General features: G+C 50.3%; 1 protein-coding gene and 1 long non-coding RNA gene across 15 annotated transcripts in view; one reads left to right on the top strand and one right to left on the bottom strand.

Moving 5' to 3' along the window:
* Positions 1–370: 370 nt before the first annotated feature.
* Mical3 (microtubule associated monooxygenase, calponin and LIM domain containing 3) overlaps positions 371–17,744 on the bottom strand; it is a 211,163-nt gene continuing 193,789 nt past the window's right edge. For 10 of the 13 annotated variants that reach the window (XM_052721450.1, XM_052721448.1, XM_052721446.1 and 7 more), the window contains 4 exons: positions 6,410–6,475; positions 3,772–3,871; positions 3,566–3,639; positions 371–3,483 (listed from right to left, as the gene is read on the bottom strand). In XM_052721450.1, coding sequence (XP_052577410.1) covers positions 3,299–3,483; positions 3,566–3,639; positions 3,772–3,871; positions 6,410–6,475 — 425 coding nt within the window. In that variant the 3' untranslated portion in view covers positions 371–3,298. The remainder of the gene's footprint in view (positions 3,484–3,565; positions 3,640–3,771; positions 3,872–6,409; positions 6,476–17,744) is intronic. The other 3 variants (XM_052721451.1, XM_052721455.1, XM_052721458.1) reach the window with 1 other exon arrangement.
* LOC128099500 (uncharacterized) lies at positions 3,874–16,408 on the top strand. Of its 2 annotated transcripts, none has more exons than XR_008214547.1 (2): positions 3,874–7,862; positions 13,043–16,408. It is a non-coding gene; the product is annotated as an uncharacterized LOC128099500 (long non-coding RNA). The 2 variants fall into 2 exon arrangements; XR_008214548.1 differs by having other exon boundaries at positions 13,071–16,408.

The following is a 17,744-nucleotide window of genomic DNA, read 5'->3' on the forward strand; positions in this document are numbered from 1 at the left end:
CTGTGCCACCGTGCCCTGCTGTAACAGCAGTCCTAAGGGGCTGGCTCCGGCTTCTTTGGCATTACTCAGCGCTTATTAAGCAGGGTGCTGCAGAGACTTTCTTAAGTGCTAGCTGCTGGTGGCTGAGTCAGGATAACACAGAGGGTTCAAATCACAAACCAAATGAAAAGCCATATTCTTTGAGCAACCCTGTCTGTACATACTCACCTATAAGCTGGCCAAATGATTGGCGTAGAGTTAAGGAACTGTGTCTTGGCTCAATGCCGAGAAGAAAAAAGGGCTTCAGAAATAGTCTTTATTTCTTTTTTAAAAAACTTTATTGCGCATAAAACAGACCATTTCCTCTGTGGGTCATGTTACCATCTCTCAAAAAAAGCTTTTTTTTTTTTTTTTTTTTTTAAATGTACTGGGGATTGAACCGTGGGCCTTATGCATGCTAAGCACACATTCTACCACTGGGCTATATTCCAGCCCCTGATACTTGTTGCTCCTGCTCCAACTCGTTTCCTCTCCTGTCCCAGTGAAAAATGTCTTAGCTTTTAAAGTCTACAGTTGCTGGTCAAAATTATCTTAAGGATGGCTGCTGGGGGGAAATGCCCAAAGATATCAACTGAGCTGGGTTAGAACCTGGGGTTCTGGCCCGGCTCTTATTGGGGAGCAGGGGGCTACCTTCTGCTTGCCCTTCAGGGGCAGAGCCTGGTGCCTCAATGCACTGACTGTACTTAGCTTACTCAAACGCGCTCTAGCATCTTATGCATGTATGAAGTGTGTATATATCCCTCTCTTCCCTGCCTTCATGTGAAGACATAGTCCCTGGGAAGAACATCTGACTAGACCTGCATGCATTTCCAGAGGTGGAGAACACATGTCCCCGGACCACTGAAATCAACTGCAAACTAGTGGTTAAAAACTGGGAGCCAGAAAAAAAGTGCTCTACAAAAACCCCACGTCCTCATGCTGTCACGGCTGGAGAGCTGGGGGATGTCTCCCAGGCTGGTGGATTTCTGCCCCCCTTCTGGTGACTGCAGGAAGCAGCCTGTGCTTTGGAAAGATCAACAAGGTCGTGGCTGACCAGGGCAGAGGTGGGAGGGAACACTTGGTGCTCTGTGAGGCCACTGGAGGCGCAGCGTCGTGCCCCTGGGTCCTTCTTGAGTCACTCTGGAAATGGTTCCCTTCTTCTGGGTTAGCAGGAATGACAGGGCTGGCCTTCCCGGGATTGCCGCTGGCACTGGGGAGGCGGACAGGGTTAAGGAGAAGGCCACACAGGCCATAAAGGTCCTGTTCAGAGTCCAGTCTGATTGGCAGATTGTGGTTGAACAATGGAATCCAGAACATCCTCCTCTCCCCGTTTCAGACAGAGAATAAAGATAGCAGTACTGCCGTGGCAGAGACCAGGAGGTGATGGCATCAGCGCTGTGGCGGCTGCTAGCAGCACATCTGTATTTCCACAGGAGGGATGGCAGCTTCTGCACAGGGTGAAGGGTGAGCTAGCGGCTTGCTCCTCTGGAGTTAGATGGATGTTGAAGTTGAGGCACACTGTGGTTCCCACAGGCAGTTCAGGGTGAGTGTGGGCCCTTGGCTGTGTCGCCCTTAGGAGCCTTGAAGGCTGCCAGAGGCGACTCCTTTTCTGCACCAGCCCCTCCCACCAGGCCCAGCTGGCATCACTGCACTGGTCCATGTGCTGCTGTTTTGAGGGAGAAGCACCCTGGCCCCCATCACCGGTCTCTGGGTGAACCACGAGAAATGAAGGGCTTGGCTTATGGAGCTGGTTACATGGTGCTTATTGGCTGGCTCTTGCCAGGCCAAGAAGATCCTAGTACAGGCAGGGAGACTGGAGTGGCCAGTGTGTTGAGGGGAGACCAGCACACACACTCCAGTCTAGCTGGACCAGGGCACTGTCATCTGCCAGTCCGAGGACAAGGTCACACTCGACTTGTTCCCAGCAAAAGTGAGGAGGGGCTACCCTCAACCGTTAACGTATGTACAGGAGGTAAAACCTGGGCAGCAAAACGGGACAAAGTGGGTTCCACAGTGCCACGATCTGAATAGCATAGCCCACGGCAGCCTGTCTGTCTTCAGGCCTGGCCACCTGGTGCCGAAATGCATCCTCATAGAGAGGCAGCTCTCTTGTAGAAGTCCAGCAGGGATAGGGTGCTGGGTGGAGGAGGGGACAGAAAAGCTGTGAGCAAGGACCCACAGGGCTTTGAGCTGCTCCCTGGTGCCGACCAGGTCAGTAACACTATTAAGAAGGCTAATAAATAGATGCATGTAACAAGAATCAGGTCAGCTTTGCATCAGGCTGCGTGGGATATACAAAGACCTCCCAGTCACTCCTACACGCAGGTGACAGGCAATCAGTGTCTTTAGTAAAGGTATAAAAATGAAGTTGCTTACTTTCAAGTATTAAAAAAATAAGTTAATTGACAAAAAGGGTCCGAAGTGGCCGAGTGTCTGGCCAGGTTGTCAGTCTTGTCTCAATGTGCAAACACAGGAAAATGCCAGAGGGGGCCATCCCCTGTACTGATGTGGGTGCTGACCAGGGATGGCGCCTGCCTGTCGGTGGGGGGAGGGGAGGTTGGCATGTAGGGCTTCCCTCAGCTCTCTCCCAAAGTCAATACTTTCCAGTGTCAAAATGGTTGTGAACTAAAAGCAAAACACAGCAATCCATGGGCCTCAGGCCACAGCCCATGCGAGAGGCCTGGGGCACTTGGCCACTGGGAATCCAGTGTGTGGTGGGGCTGGGGACAGACCCCTCCTGCGCCCTCCTAACTTGCATAATGAACCTGCCTACTGTCTGGCTTCCCCTGCAATGGCAGGGTAGGCATCACCCCCACGGGTGTCGCCCCCTGCTGATCTCCTCCATCCACAGCCCTTTCCGTAGATGCTGCTGGACTTTCTTTGGTGGTGCTTCGGGGAGCATGAGGACAATAGCTGCTCTGCTCTTCAGGTGCTCTGTGGTGGCTGTGGTTCTGAAGAGGAGCCACTTCCCTCTCTTACCAGCAGAAGGAAGGGAGAGGTGCCAGGCGGCAAGCCCTCAGGGACCCGCAGGAGTTTCCCGCGGGGCACACCTCAAACACACCCATCTCCTCCCTCCTGAATGGGAAGTCCGGGCGTGGCCTTTCCCAGGTGATGGAGTCACCTCGGATGATGACCCTCACCTGGGGTTTCCCCACACACAGCACAGGTGTCTGTGTGCGGCCTTCCAGGGATGCCAGGCCTCTTCTGAACCTGGATCCGGTGGTTTGGGAGAACGCAGCCGGGTCAGGTGGGTGCCAATCAACGAACACGGTAGCCAGGCTCAGGACCAGTCCAGGCTGAAGCCCTTGCACAGCATGGCGGCCTCCAGGTCCTTGTCCTCCTCTTTCTCCCGTAACCGCTGCTCTTCGAGCAGGACCACCAGCGAGTCTCTCTGCTCCACCACCTCCAGCATCTCGTTCAGGATCTTCTTCTCCTCGGACAGCTCCTCCTCGGTCTTCAGGTGATCTGCCGAGTGGCTGAAGGCATCAGGCGTGTGGCCTGGGAGAGTGGCCCATTTCACCTTCCCACTCGCGTGCCCTCCACTTACCTTCCACGGCCATACGCTCCCGCAACTCCTGCTGCAGCCGGCTCTGGCGGTCTTCCAGCTCCAGCTCCCGGGCACTGAGACGGAGACAGCAACAGTGACTTGGGGACCTACTGTCTCACCCTGCCCAGCCAGGAGAGCTGTGCCTGCTGGGATGCACCAAATGCTGGCACCCCCTGTCGCTGGTTCTTAAAGCTCAGTTTACTCACAAAATCATCAGCTCCGACTCGTAGCGCACCATGGCGTTTTTCTCCTGCACCAGCTTGAACCACTCCTGCATCAGCTTGGGGTCATCCTTTTTGCCCATGCCTGTGTGAGAGACCGAGGGTCAGACAAGGGGACGGTCTCTGTTTGCCCAGCCCAGGAGGATTGTCACACTGGGGCAAATGTGCAAAGAGCCAAGCAAGATGCTGCTGGAACAGTCCCAAGCCAGGTCCAAAGTTTGCCTACAGCCCTGACGGGGAGAAGGGGACAACAGAACGACAGGCCACTGCATCGTGTCCACCCCAGGGCCTGACAGACCTAGACTTTCCATCAGTCCTGCCCAGGCCTTGTTCTGGGTGCTATTCCTTCCGACAAGCTTAACACTCCTCTGCTCAGTGACACAGGTGTGCGTGTGTATGAAATGACTTGCTCTCTCCTCGCTACGAGGTCTCTTTGGAGGAAAAGTCTAATAAACAGGAGAAGCAGAATATTTACAAACTACACCTGGCCTTTAAGATAAGGTTTCATATAACCTAAGCTGGCCTCGAACTCCTGATCCTCCTGTCTCCATCCTCGCACATCCTGAGATTGCAGGGACGTGTGCCAACCATGCCTCGTTCTACACCTTGCTCTTCAGTTACTTTCTTTTAACGCTGTTTCATCCTGGGCAGCTGGCTCTTTCAGGGGCCCCGGGCACTTCACCTCTGCTTCCTAGTCTGACGAGGAAGATACCACTTCGTTTCGTCGTGCATTCACCTAGACACATGCATGCCGGGCGAGTGCTCTACCACTGAGCTACATCCCCTGCCCTCACATACCCCTTCTTAGCGTGCTGCCCAACAAACACTGCCGCAAAATCTGTGCGGTAGACTCGAAGCACATCGGTGGCTGTCACCAGCAGACCCCAGAGCTGAGGAGGGCAGCTGTTCCTACTCTTTGGGCACCTGCTGACTTGAGCTGTCCTGAATCAACATCTGACTGACCGAGTCTCCATCAGGAGTAGTCACCCCCCAAGGCTTAAATGCAGCAGGAGCATGGAGGAAGGACTCCCTAAGGAATCAAACCACCCGGGAAATAACAAAGTCCTTCTGTTCAGTGTACAGAGCTGCTCATGTGACCTTGCCTTGGAAACACACTGTATCAGTGGCTCTTCGCCCACGTGGACATAAACCTTTAGTATTATTTTTGTGTGCTGGGGATGGAACACAGAACCTCATATGTGCTAGGCCACGCCTCACCTGAGCTACACTCCCATCCCAATATCCAGTAATTTTATACAGAATTCAGGGTGTTCCAAGGGCTTCCCGAAGTTCATTCACAGACCTCAGGTTAAGAGGTGTCAGACTGGAACCCTCTAAGTCCCCTCCACTAACTTGGTTGGATGGTCCAGCCCTGAGCAGTGCCCTAGCACAAGAATATGGATAGCATCCTCAGGTAGGTGCTGATCTTGTGTCATAGCCTGCTTCTTCCCGACTCTTTCAGGCTAGTCAAAGGCCAAGCTCTTTCACTCTATGCTGGACACATGTCAGGCCTAAGTCTAAGCCTTTAGCCAGTGACCACACTTCAGAGACAGAACTGACGCACGCAAGGGTTAGTATCAGACCGTGCCAAGCACACATGCACCCTTGCTCCTGACGTGGGGGGTCCTGGCCCTGAGCTCTACTCTCAAAGATAGACACCTCCATCCCGGCCTGTCGAGCCTGCCTACAGGTCTGGGGGCCCAAGCTCTCCTTCCCCGCTCCAATAGACTTGGGTCTTTGGCTTTAAAGCAGCCTAGAGCCCAGTTCCACGCATTCCTTCCGGAGCGTCTCTGCACAGTGTGCCCATGTGGCCATGGAGATGAAGCCCTGAGGCATGCAAGCTGTCCAGAGTGGCAAGTCCGTCCCTCCTTCCCACCTCCCAGTATGTAAAGACCCCAAATTCCACGGGGGGGGGGGCGGTGCGGGGAGACACTGGGACACTGCTCATGAGCCATGTTGGAGCTCAGTCACAGCCAATGAGCAGGGGGATGTGGTGGGGTAGGTGGTCAGATGTGAGAACCATGGAGAGCAGAGAAGAGGTTAGCAGGGGTTAGTCATGGCCACACTCCCCTTCCCCTGCCCACATGCCTTGCCAATGATAATCTTATCACCACAACAGACTTCAAGTCAGACAAACTTAAAACAAAACAAGACACACTCAGCAAGACACAAGGTAGAGAAGTTTGTTTTTAGTGGTTGCTCTGGAGGAAAACAACAAAACTCGGGGGGGGGGGGAGCATTTGTGTAGACCAGTCTTTGTAAGGACAGTATTCCTTGACTCTGCCAATACAAACTGCTGCCACAGGGGGTTCCCGCCCCATTCCTGGCCCTCTGGATGCTGGCCTTGAGCTTACCGACCCCACGACCCCAAGCACCAATGGTAGGCAGAGCCACAGGAGAACTGCAGCCTGCAGACGCTGGAGCCCGCAGGCTCTATGGCTTCCCTCGGTCCCCATCTTCCCTTAGATAGTCAAAGGGATACTGTGCCTTGTAAGAAACTGCCACATACTCATGACATTCTGAAGTCAGAGAGAGGAGCAACTGCTGGGCTTGGCTCCCTGTTGGACTATGGTGGCTGCGGCCCCTCAGAGGCAGTGGGGATGAGTGGGCGAGGTTACGTTACCTTCCTGGACACAGCAAGGGCAGAAGGAGAGAGGTCTACGCCGTGGAGTCCCGCCACTGGGCTCAACTTCAAAAGGACCAAACAAGGAAGAGGAGACAGAGAGAGACAAAAAGAGGAAGAGGGAGGGAGAGGAGGAGTTTGGAGGTGGAGAGGGACCGGGAGAGGGTGAAATAAAAACAAGCAGAGGACAAAAACAGAAAAGGTGAGAAAGGAACAACAGGAAGAAAAGAAAAAAAATCCACAAGAATGGAGAAGCAGAAACAGGGAAACAAAGTCTACGAATGAATTAAGTCCTTTGTTCAAGCACAGAAATCGAACAAGAGCGGGCCCGGGCTGCAGGCAGCAGTGGCTGGTGAGGGCGTGTAGGGACATCGGAACATTGTCACACGGTGGCCCTGGGCTCCTTCCTAAGGAGCACCCACAAGCCTTGGGTAGACCTGCCTCCCTCCATTCAACAGACTTTGTAAATATGCAGCCAACGCTGCTTCTGGGTGTGCAGGAGGTGACTGAGGTGACCAACAAACTCTACATAAAACAGATTCAGATGTCACCACGGGCACGTGTGCTTGAGGAGGTTCAGCTAGCTTTTCCATAACTCTAAGGGGCAAGGAGGGTCTGTCACCCTTGGCCGTCATGCCCACAGAAAGGAACTCTGAGTCTGCACAAGCGGCATCTTACCCTAGTCATGGTCCTGCAGGGCTGGAGATACATTGCTTTGCATTCTGAACCAGCGGAGTTGGGGGAACTATGAACACCCAGAAATGACCTCTAATTGCCTGGAGCATCCCTCCCAGGGGCTAAGGAAAACCAACCACCACCTTTTCTTTTGGTTCTCCCACAGCTGAGGGATGGTGTCACACTGTGGACTGTGAGACCGAAAGGGGGTGAGCTGACAGGGCAGTCCACGACTCAGCAACGCTACTGTTAGAACGGTGATGGGCAACCGAGAGGAGACAGTGTGCAGAGGCGTCTACAGACCCTGGGGAGACCTGAGCACCAAAGAAGAGGGAGAGGAGCTGATCAAGGGACCATCACAGAACCACAGGAGCACACATAGGACACAGGAAGCCCCAGGAAGGTAAGGCCTTCAGGCCCCGGGAGAACTGGGAGGGAGGTGGCCACGATGAGAACAGGGCTCAGGCTGAAACATCAAGCTCCCTCTGGACTGGCCATTCTATACTGTAGTGGGATAAATGTAGGGACCACAATTGCTTTTTCCTTTCAAGCCTTGTCCTACTAAGCACTTTGTGCACAGCAAACCTGGTACTTGGGTCCAACCTCCACACCAAAGCCACAGACAGAGTGTGTGAAGTGCTTTTAACCCATTTCAACAGGTGCGGCCATGAGGAGCTGATGCCCACGTCTTTTCCAAGCACAGAGCTGGCAGACCTACTCAAGCCTGCTTGGCTGCGAGGCATAAAGTCTGTGCAGCTCAGATACCTGGATGAATCCCGTGAGTATCCCATCAACTCTCCCTGCCACTTCCTGGGACTCGAATGACACCAGTAGGTAGCAATGTTGCTAGAATGGTGTAGTGGCATCCGTGCTCCTTAGCAAGGGACAGTGACACAATATGACACAATATGGAAGCAGTGCACATCCAAGATCAGGCAGGTGCCTGCACACACACACACACACACACACACACACACACACACACACACACACGCTGTGGAAAAATCCTTCTGTACACTGTGAAAGTGTGTTGCACTCATTGATAATAAAAAGTGACTGGCTGATAGCTAGGCAGGATTTTCAGGACAGAGAGAATGCTGGGAAGAAGGGCAGAGTCTGAGGATGCAGAAGAAACAACACAGGAAGTTCATAGATGAGGTAAATGAGCCTTGGGGCAGCACACAGATTAATAAAAATGGGTTAATTTAAGTTGTAAGAGCTGGCTGGAGACAAGCCAAAGCTATAGGCCGAGCATTTATAATTAATAATAATTCTCTCTGTGTGTGGTTATTTGGGGCTGACTACCAGGACACAGAAAATCTACACACACACACACACACACACACACACACACACACACACACACACACACACACGCGTGCGCGCACTAAAATACATACACAGACCTAAATATAAACACTAGTTTCTGGACATCACACAATAGATCCTAGGTCCTTGTATCTTGATCACATTCCTTGTATAATGAGATAACAATATTGAGAACAGAAGTTAAAAAAAATAAAATTAGAAAGCATCGGGTGAAGCAGGTATTTAAAAAAAGGAGAAAAAGTGATTGCCATAACAACAGGCGAACGGAAGGATGTGTTCAGATGGGTCTGATCCACATGACTTGCTTTGTAGCCTCCAACATGTCCATGATGAATACCTATCACTCATAATTAGAAAAAATAAAACAAAGCAAAAAACCCACCTACTAGGTTCTATTTTAAAAAGAAGAAATGGAACAGAAAAACCAATCGATGGGGAATTCCATACCAAATCAGACTCTGAACGGAGCGTGTGGGCAAAGCACAGGGGCAATGGTTTTGATAGCTTTTTTTTTTTTTTTTTTTGGGCTGTTTATGGACATGTGAGAAACAGATGTCTTGGTTTGCTGGAGCTTTTCTCTCCTCCCCGCCTTTTTCTGTGGTGCTGGGGATGAACCCAGGGCCTGAAGCATGCTAGGCAAGTGCTCTACCACTGAGCTGCCAACCTGCAAGACACTGAGCTTAGGCACTCAATGACACTTAGATAAAACACACTTTAGTCTTTTTACTGCTCACAATACTGAGAGCTCTAAGTGCAAGGCTGAGACAGAGAAGGGGCTAATGTTGCCTTTACATGAAAGGAAGTGCTCATCATGGAGGGGCTCAGACAGAGATCTGGACTACTCATAGCTGGGACCCCTCAGGGGCAGCATGGGCTGTCAGGGGAGATGGTTTAAGGCTCCCCATCTCCAATCCAGCCACTCAGTCCTGCCTGGCTACATTTAACTCCCCTTCTACAACGTCGCTAATACCAGAAGGAACTAGACATACCTAAAAGGACCATGGGCTTATTTTAAGGGCAAGAATGACTGAGAATGATTCATGGGAGAAATGACTATCTGGACATGGCGGCATGCAGTAACTCAACACCTGGAGGTACAGGCGGGAGGGTCAAAAGTTAAGGGCATCCTTGACTACACAGTGAGCATGAGGCCAGCCTGGGCTACATGACAACTTCTCTCAAAACAAATGAAACAAAACTCCAAAGAAATATCTATGAAGTACCTCTCCTGTGCCTAGCACTGTACTGGTTACTATTTACCCTATTTTCTTTAAAATCCAAAGCAGGAAAGCATTTCTCTCTCTCTCTCTCTCTCTCTCTCTCTCTCTCTCTCTCTCTCTCTCTCTCTCTCTCTCTTCCTTCCTTCCTTTCTTTCTTTTTTTGAGACAGGGTTTCTCTGTGTAGTCCTGGCTGTCCTGGAACTCGCTCTGTAGACCAGGCTGGCCTCAAACTCAAGAGATCCACCTGCCTCTGCCTCCTGAGTGCTGGGATTAAAGATGTGCCTCCCCTCCCCTCCCCTTCTTGGCAGGAAAGCATTCCTGATTGGACAAAAAGAAAGGGATCATCAGGGAGCTGGTTTGGGGCTGAGAGAAAATCTGAGGGGCAGGCCTCACCTCTCTATCCATCTTGGACATCCCCTAGGCTCCTGTGCCCGAGACAAAGGAGCACTACCATAGGCTTAAAACTGGAGAGCCCTTGACAGTCAGACCCCAAAGTCCCAGCCTGTCACATTTCAGACACACCAGCTCCATACTGTCCAGAGATACTGTGAGAAAAAGGGGCTTTTTATGAGCCAAGTTCTGTCCAAGTGAGAATGTGCAGTCTAAATAAGCAGCCTGCAGATGTCAATCACGGTCCTTCTGTAGGGTGGGCGTGGCTCCACACCTTCCCTTCCAGATGTACTGCAGCAACTTTCATCCACAAGGTCAAGGACGCCCAGGGATAGAGTACTCCTTTCCAGCTAAGCTTCCAGGAAGCCCTCTCTGTACCATGGGACACTTCTGGTGGCCTCTGAAGGTGTCAGAGACAGCGAGAAGTATGCTTCTTTCTCAGCTGCGCTTCGTCACCAGGACTCCAGCCTGCTCTGTGCAGCTGCTGCCTATTCTGGCTACTCACTTGTTTCAAAGCAATGTGATATATTTACTGCCAAGTGACCCAGCATGGACTCAATGCCTACTAAATTGATTATCCTGGGAGAGTCTCATGTGGAGCTTACTATGCAGCCAAGAATGATCCTGAACTTTTGATCTTTCCGCTTCCACCTCCCAAGTGCTGAGATTGTGGGCGCACTGAGTCACCACAATCCATTCATGCAGTGCTGGGAACCAAACCCAGAGTTCTGCGCATGCCAGGCAAGCATCCTAACAACTGACTTACATCTCCAGCCTCCTTTTCTCTCTCCCCTCTTTCAAGACAGGGTCTTAGGTAGCCCAGGTTGGCCTTAAACTCCAATGCTCTGGCATTACAGGCATGTGCCTGGCCTCTTTTTATTCTTGTTGCTGGGGCTAGAACTCAGGGCATTGATGCCAGTGGTCTGCTCTTCCTAGGAGTGAAGAATTTCTTGGTATACGAAGAATGGTTCTTGTTTATGTTCAATTCCGTCTTGTATAAAACTGGTAAAATCTTTGTTGACTGAGATTATGCTCAACTGTTCTTACTCCCCAACCTCAGGTCTCTTTGGTCAGTACCAATGCCTTCCAGCACCATGCATAAGCAAGGCTTTGCAGGGCAAGCTGGGCTTCCTCCCCAACCACTGCAATTACGAGCCCCGAGGCCCTGGTCAGGGATCCAGGTGGCCGATGCCATGCTTCAGTGTGTAAGCATCAGCCAGGGTGAGGCTGCTGGCATGCAGGCACGGATGACATGCACGTGACAGGCCGGGAGACACCTTGTGCTAATGAGCTCAGTGCAGAATGAACTTCTGGACTGGAGAACTGCTGGTGAGGTGCATAAACACACGTGAGAATTGAGATCCACGGGGATGTGTGTGCACCCGAGTTCACACACACACACACACACACACACACACACACACACACACACACACACACACACTTCAAAGTATCAAGTAAAAACTGAGCCAGGCTAAATGTTCAGCTTGACCAGAAAGGCAGGAACCTATCAATGTCCAACGAAAGGGAATAAATGGGAGAATGTCACTTAGGAGGGGACCAACAGGTCTTAGCAGGCCTCTCTCCAACTCACTGGTGACCACAGGATCTTTCCAGATCCCATGACACATTTCTAAGTCTTTCATTTCCCCCTGAGACAGACTGCCAAGTAAGAGTCTATAATATTAGAAGTTACACATGTGCTTTTGGCTTTGTTTTCCTGAGACAGGATTTCTCTAGGTAGCTTTGGCTGTCTTGGAACTCGCTCTGTAGACCAGACTGGCCTTGAACACACGGAGATCCGCCTGCCTCTGCCTCCCGAGAGCTGGGATTAAAGGCCTGTGCCAGCACACCTGGCTCACGTGTATTTTTAATCTATGTTTTTCAGAAGACTTGGTTGCTGTGGGATGGTCTGTTTGTCAAGTGTGTTGCTAATTAGTCAATAAATAAAACACTGATTGGCCATTGGCTAGCCAGGAAGTGTAGGCGGGACAAGGAGGAGAATAAAGCTGGGAAGTGGAAGGCTGAGTCAGAGAGACACTGCCAGCCGCCACGATGACAAACAGCATGTGAAGATGCCGGTAAGCCACGAGTCACGTGGCAAGGTACAGACTTATAGAAATGGATTAATTTAAGCTGTAAGAACAGTTAGCAAGAAGCCTGCCACGGCCATACAGTTTGTAAGCAATATAAGTCTCTGTGTTTACTTGGTCGGGTCTGAGTGGCTGTGGGACTGGCAGGTGAGAGAGATTTGTCCTGACTGTGGGCCAGGCAGGAAAACTCCAACTACAAATGGCGTCCAACGTGGTGGCAAGAGTTTCCACCTAAAAACTGAGAAAAAAAGATTCTAAAACGGAGCTAAAAACAGTTCCTAATTGTCTCTCTCAAATGAGCAGCAGCTGCCAGTTTGAGCTACTGGTGGGTTCCTAGTGTGCGTGTTCGACCTGCAGAATGGTGGGAATGAGGCCTCAGCAAGTGACACATTAAGCTGCGTGGTAGATTTAGCCTTTACTAGTACAAAACAAAAACTGGGCTACACGCTGCTTGGATAAAAGCATATAGACCCACGATAGCTCCCAGAGCTGGTGGTAAAGTACCACAGCCATGTTGGGAAGCTGAGGTGGGCGGAGCCAGCAGCCACAGCTGCTGCAGTTTAAAGCAATAGATTCACATTAAGACAGATTCAGATGTAATAGTTTACAATGTGTGTAAAAGATACGTAGGCTTGAAAGAGACAAAAAAGGTGATATATACAGTTATATAAACAAATACATAGTTTAAAAAAATAAAGTCTTTAAAGAGACAATAAAATTAATATAAAAAATAAGCCACGTGAAGATGAATATTACACAGAGAATCTGGATTGTGTTGTCTTTGGGATTCTTAACTGCAGAGAGATATTTGATTATAAAGGAAGCTGAGTTAAACCAATATGCATATTTTAAAGGTACCTTGACTTCAAAATTTGGTTATAATGATATGTTACTTTGGAAAGGAGACTCTGCTTTTGTTCCCACAGAAAGCCAAAGGCTATGGATTTGTTCCAGATTAAGATACATCAGATTTGACCAGCCAAGACCACCTGAAAGGTCTCCGATGACACCAAGGCCCGGATGATCCAACATCCAGAATGGTTTGAAGGCAACTGGCTCAGACGATACAGCCTCACGGACTACTCCATGATCCTTAAATTTTCTTTATGTCCCCATAAGATACAGTGTCCCCCTCCAGCAGGAAGTAGTAAGAGAAGCTACGCCCAAATTCCCAAATTATATGTAATTTTACTTTGTTAAGGTTAAAACCTTCCTTTTTGAAAAAAAAAGGGGGAAGTGCTGTGGGATGGTCTGTTTGTCAAGTGTGTTGCTAATTAGTCAATAAATAAAACACTGATTGGCCATTGGCTAGCCAGGAAGTGTAGGCGGGACAAGGAGGAGAATAAAGCTGGGAAGTGGAAGGCTGAGTCAGAGAGCTGCCAGCCGCCACGATGACAAACAGCATGTGAAGATGCCGGTAAGCCATGAGTCACGTGGCAAGGTATAGATTAATGGAAATGTATTAATTTAAGTTGCAAGAACAGTTAGCAAGAAGCCTGCCACGGCCATACAGTTTGTAAGCAACATAAGTCTCTGTGTTTGCTTGGTCGGGTCTGAGTGGCTGTGGGACTGGCAGGTGAGAGAGATTTGTCCTGACTGTGGGCCAGGCAGGAAAACTTTAGCTACACTTGGTTGTCTCTAGATTTCCAGTCCCCTTGCTCTAGTGCAACAAGACTCGGTGGGCTGTGCTGCGCCTGTAACATGTCCAGGGGAAGACAGGAAGGGCTCTGCATGTGAGGACCCTTCCTCTCGGGCTCACATTAATGACTTCTTTTCAAATTACAAGGCCCAGCTAGTCAAGGAAGTCAATTGTTATACTTCTTTGGCTATAAGAGACCTTTTCTTTTTCATTTGGCATTGTGCATTGGACTCTGGGCCTCTGAGCCTCTGAGCCATATTCCCAACCCCAAAATTGGCTTAGAGAACAAACAAACAGCCAGGCGGTGGTGCATGCCTTTAATCCCAGCACTCAGGGGCAGAGCCAGGTGGATCTCTGTGAGCTCGAGGCCAGCCTGGTCTACAGAGCGAGATCCAGGACAGGCACAAAAACTACACAGAGAAACCCTGTCTCGAAAAAAACAAACAAACAAACACACAAAAAGAAACAAACAACCCAAACAGTCTCTTTTTAGTTCAGGTGGGGCTTTAATTTGCAAGTGTCCCGCTTCTGCCTTTTGAGTGCTGGGATAACCTGTGTGCCTGGCAAAGACACTTTAATGTGGGTCTCAAGCTTTTATGTGGCAGGCTAAGAGCTATGATGGACTCCAGTGAGGTACTGTGGTGAGCAGGTCCAGCACAGGGCAGGAATCCGAGTCTGGACGTCTCAGGTGAGGAACGGAGTTCCCAACACTCCAAGTGCTGCTCAAAGCTGTTTCCAGTAAGACTGACGCTGTGGTCCCCAAATGACATTTCTGTGTGGCCTTTTAGGGAAACAGAGGTAAAGGGCCAGCCAACTTCTCTATCTACTTCAAGACCCAGACTTCAAAAGGGCAATTACTTCTCAAATAATGAATATTAAAGCATGTGCCTGAAGAAAAAACCCCAGCAGACTCTGAACAGGGTCAACTGTGGCACCTATGTCTTCCTCTCTGGAGAGGGCCTGGTGACCCTGGCTCTTTGCTGGAGCACACAAGTGCCTCTCTTCAGAGAGGAGTGCATCGTTCTTCATTAGGCAGTAGTGTCTGCCTACATGGGAGCAGAAGCCACGAGGAGCCGGTGCCGTGGGCAAATCAGAATGGCTGACGAGAAGCAATGAGGGTCTGGAATGGGGAGCACAGGCAGACGGTGTCTGACTCGGGGAGAGGGGTTTTAAAGAGTCTTCTTTCTGCTCATTCCATTTCACCCCAGAATCCCCTGGCACACTAAATCCAAGGTTAGAGCTCGGGGTCTGGGGCCACAGACAACGGTCCACTGCATTTCCTTACCTGAGCAGTGGGTTAAGGACAACATTCAAGACATAACACAGACAGTCTATGCTGCAAAAGCCAGTCTCTCAAGCAGGAGGGGTGGGTTATGTGGCGGGAAGTGGGTCTGGACCACTCCCTCCACAATGTCCTGAACGTAAGTTATGTTTTCACATGTGGAGATGACCTCAGAATCGACACGGACATTCCTTAGGGAACTGTTAGGAATAGGCGAGGAAGGGAGACGGGTATTAGACAAGACGGGGTCTGTTAACTGGGGTGCAAGCGTCAGCCCTTTTTCAGCATCAATGACCATGGGTGGGAGCCCCCCAAAACCCCAGAAGCTGGAGACACTGAAAGGGGCCTGTGGCCAAGTAGACTCCTGGACGTATAAGACTAGGGACAAAGAGGGCAGAGGCTGACTCCTGCCCCCTACACAGGAGCCCAGGGTCCTACCTTCTAGGCACGTGCTGAACAAGTGCCCTACCTGGCTCTGGGTTCACTTTACTCACGTTTGTGTACATGTTGCATATGTGTACACATGTACACCCCCAGGCCTGGCTTTTATTTTACTTACTTGTGTGTGTGTGTGGTATACATGTAGGTGACTGTGGGAGTGTGGAGGAAAGAGGTTGGCAGGAGCTGTTTTCCTCAGTCACTGACCACATTATTTAATGTTTTTATTATTACATTTATTTTTCTTTTTAAAATTTTATTTACTTTTATTTATGTGTACATGTGCCTGTCTGTGCATACGTGTACAGGTGCCCACAGAGACCAGAAGAGAGTGTCAGATCCCCTACAGCTGGAGCCACAGGTGGTTGTGAGCTGCCTTTCATGGATGCTGGAATTGAACCCGGGTCCTCTGGATGAGCAGCAAGCGCTCTAATCCAGTGTGCCATCTCTGCAGCCCGTTGTTATTATATTAATTAATTTACTGTGTGAGGTGGTATGAACATGCCACGGCAAAAGTGGATAACTTGCAGGAGTTGGCTCTTTCTATCACGTGGGTTCAGACACTTAACCTGATGCTGAGGCATCAGGCTCAGCAGCAAGTACCTTCAACCAAGGACAGGCCCACCACCTGAGTTTTTGAGACAGGGTCTCTTACTGAACCTGGAGCTCAGACTAGCTGGACAGCCAACTACAGGAACCCTTTGTCTCTGCTTCTGAGCACTGGGATTAGAGTGTACATCACCATGCCTGGCTTTTTCTTTTTTTAATGTGGGTATTGGGGAATGGAAGTCAAGGTCTCATGCTCACATGACAGGCATTGACTGAGATGACTGATTCGTCTCCCAGCTCTGGTTTTTATTTCTATATATTTTTGTTTTGGGGATTTTTTTTTTTCTTTGAGACAGTCTCATATTAGCTTAGGCTGATTTCAAACTCCTGTCAATCCTCCTGCCTTAGGCTTCCCAGTGCTAAGATTGCAGGCATGACCTACTGCACACAGGGTCTCACTATGTAGCTATGGCAGCCTGGAACTCAGCATGTAGACCAGGCTGGCTTTGAACTCACAGAGCTCTACCTGCCTCTGCCTCTTGAGTTCTGGGATTAAAGGTGTGCGCCACTAAACTTAGCTTGGCCTGATTTTTAAAAACAATGCATTTATTTTGTTTGTGTGTGTTGTTGAAGGACATGTATGTCATGGCAAGGGTGTGGATGCCAGAGGACAACTTGTCAGAGCTGGTCCTTTTGCACCATGGGTCTTGGGAATTGAACCCAGGTTGTCCAGCTTGGAAGCAAACACCCATGCCCGAGAAGCCATGTTGATGGCTTGACTATGGTTTTTAAATGAGTAGGCCAGAAAGTGTCTCTCTCATGGGGAAGGGTGGGGAAAAACTTATCTTCCCCTGCAGTTCTGTTTTCAGGAGGCACAGAAGCCCCAGGGGCGGGTGAAGAGATCAGAACACCTGACCGAGAAGAGGAGAGCCGCCACTGCCCTGCTATACCAGACAACCCGGGGCTGGACACTCGCTCTTCTGGAAACACGGCAGCTCAGAGTCTAGGAGCATGATTCCAGACTGGCCATTTCTCTGCTGAGCTCTGTTCAGGATGACAGCAAATACTCAGCCCCACGTGGCCAGGGCTCCCCTGCTTGAGAGGCATCAGAATCAGCTGGCAAGTCTGTAAGACTAGGCACGCAGGCCTCCTCTGTGGAGTTTCTGACCCAGAAGGTGTGGGCTGCTGTCTGAGAATCTGCATGTCTAGTAAGTCCCAAGTGATCAGTGGGTCAGTGCAAAGTTAGCCCCAGGGCACGGGGAGGAAGGGACATTATGGATGGAACTAAGTGCTAAGTCTTGTGACTCTGGGCAGAGACGGCATACTCCAGCCTTTCTCGTGCTCTAGGGACTACACGACACTCCCAAGCGAAAAGGATGGAAGCTGAGTTCATTATTTTACAATTTTTAAAACATATTTCATCTCTAGCTGCTGCAGACGGACTCCTAGGCGTGCTAGGCAAGCGCTCTCTCGCTGACTCCGGCTCCCACGCTTGCACTGTAAGTGCCTCGGGCAGTGAGCCTCCCAGGGGATGTGAAACCTGTACATGGTAAGGGCTGAGATTCAGAATGGAAGTCTGGACTTGCGTGTGAATGAGCCGCTGCCCAGCAGCAGCAGAACATGAAGGGAACTGGGGTGCAGATGCAGGGCGGGTGGAGCAGGGGGCGTAGGTTTTGTTTGTTTTAGATAAAAATTTAGAAAAACGTCAAGCATCAGGAGC

Source organism: Peromyscus californicus, unplaced genomic scaffold (genome assembly GCF_007827085.1).
Source record: "Peromyscus californicus insignis strain IS unplaced genomic scaffold, ASM782708v3 Scaffold_6__1_contigs__length_162567912, whole genome shotgun sequence".
Taxonomy (NCBI): Eukaryota; Metazoa; Chordata; class Mammalia; order Rodentia; family Cricetidae; genus Peromyscus; species Peromyscus californicus.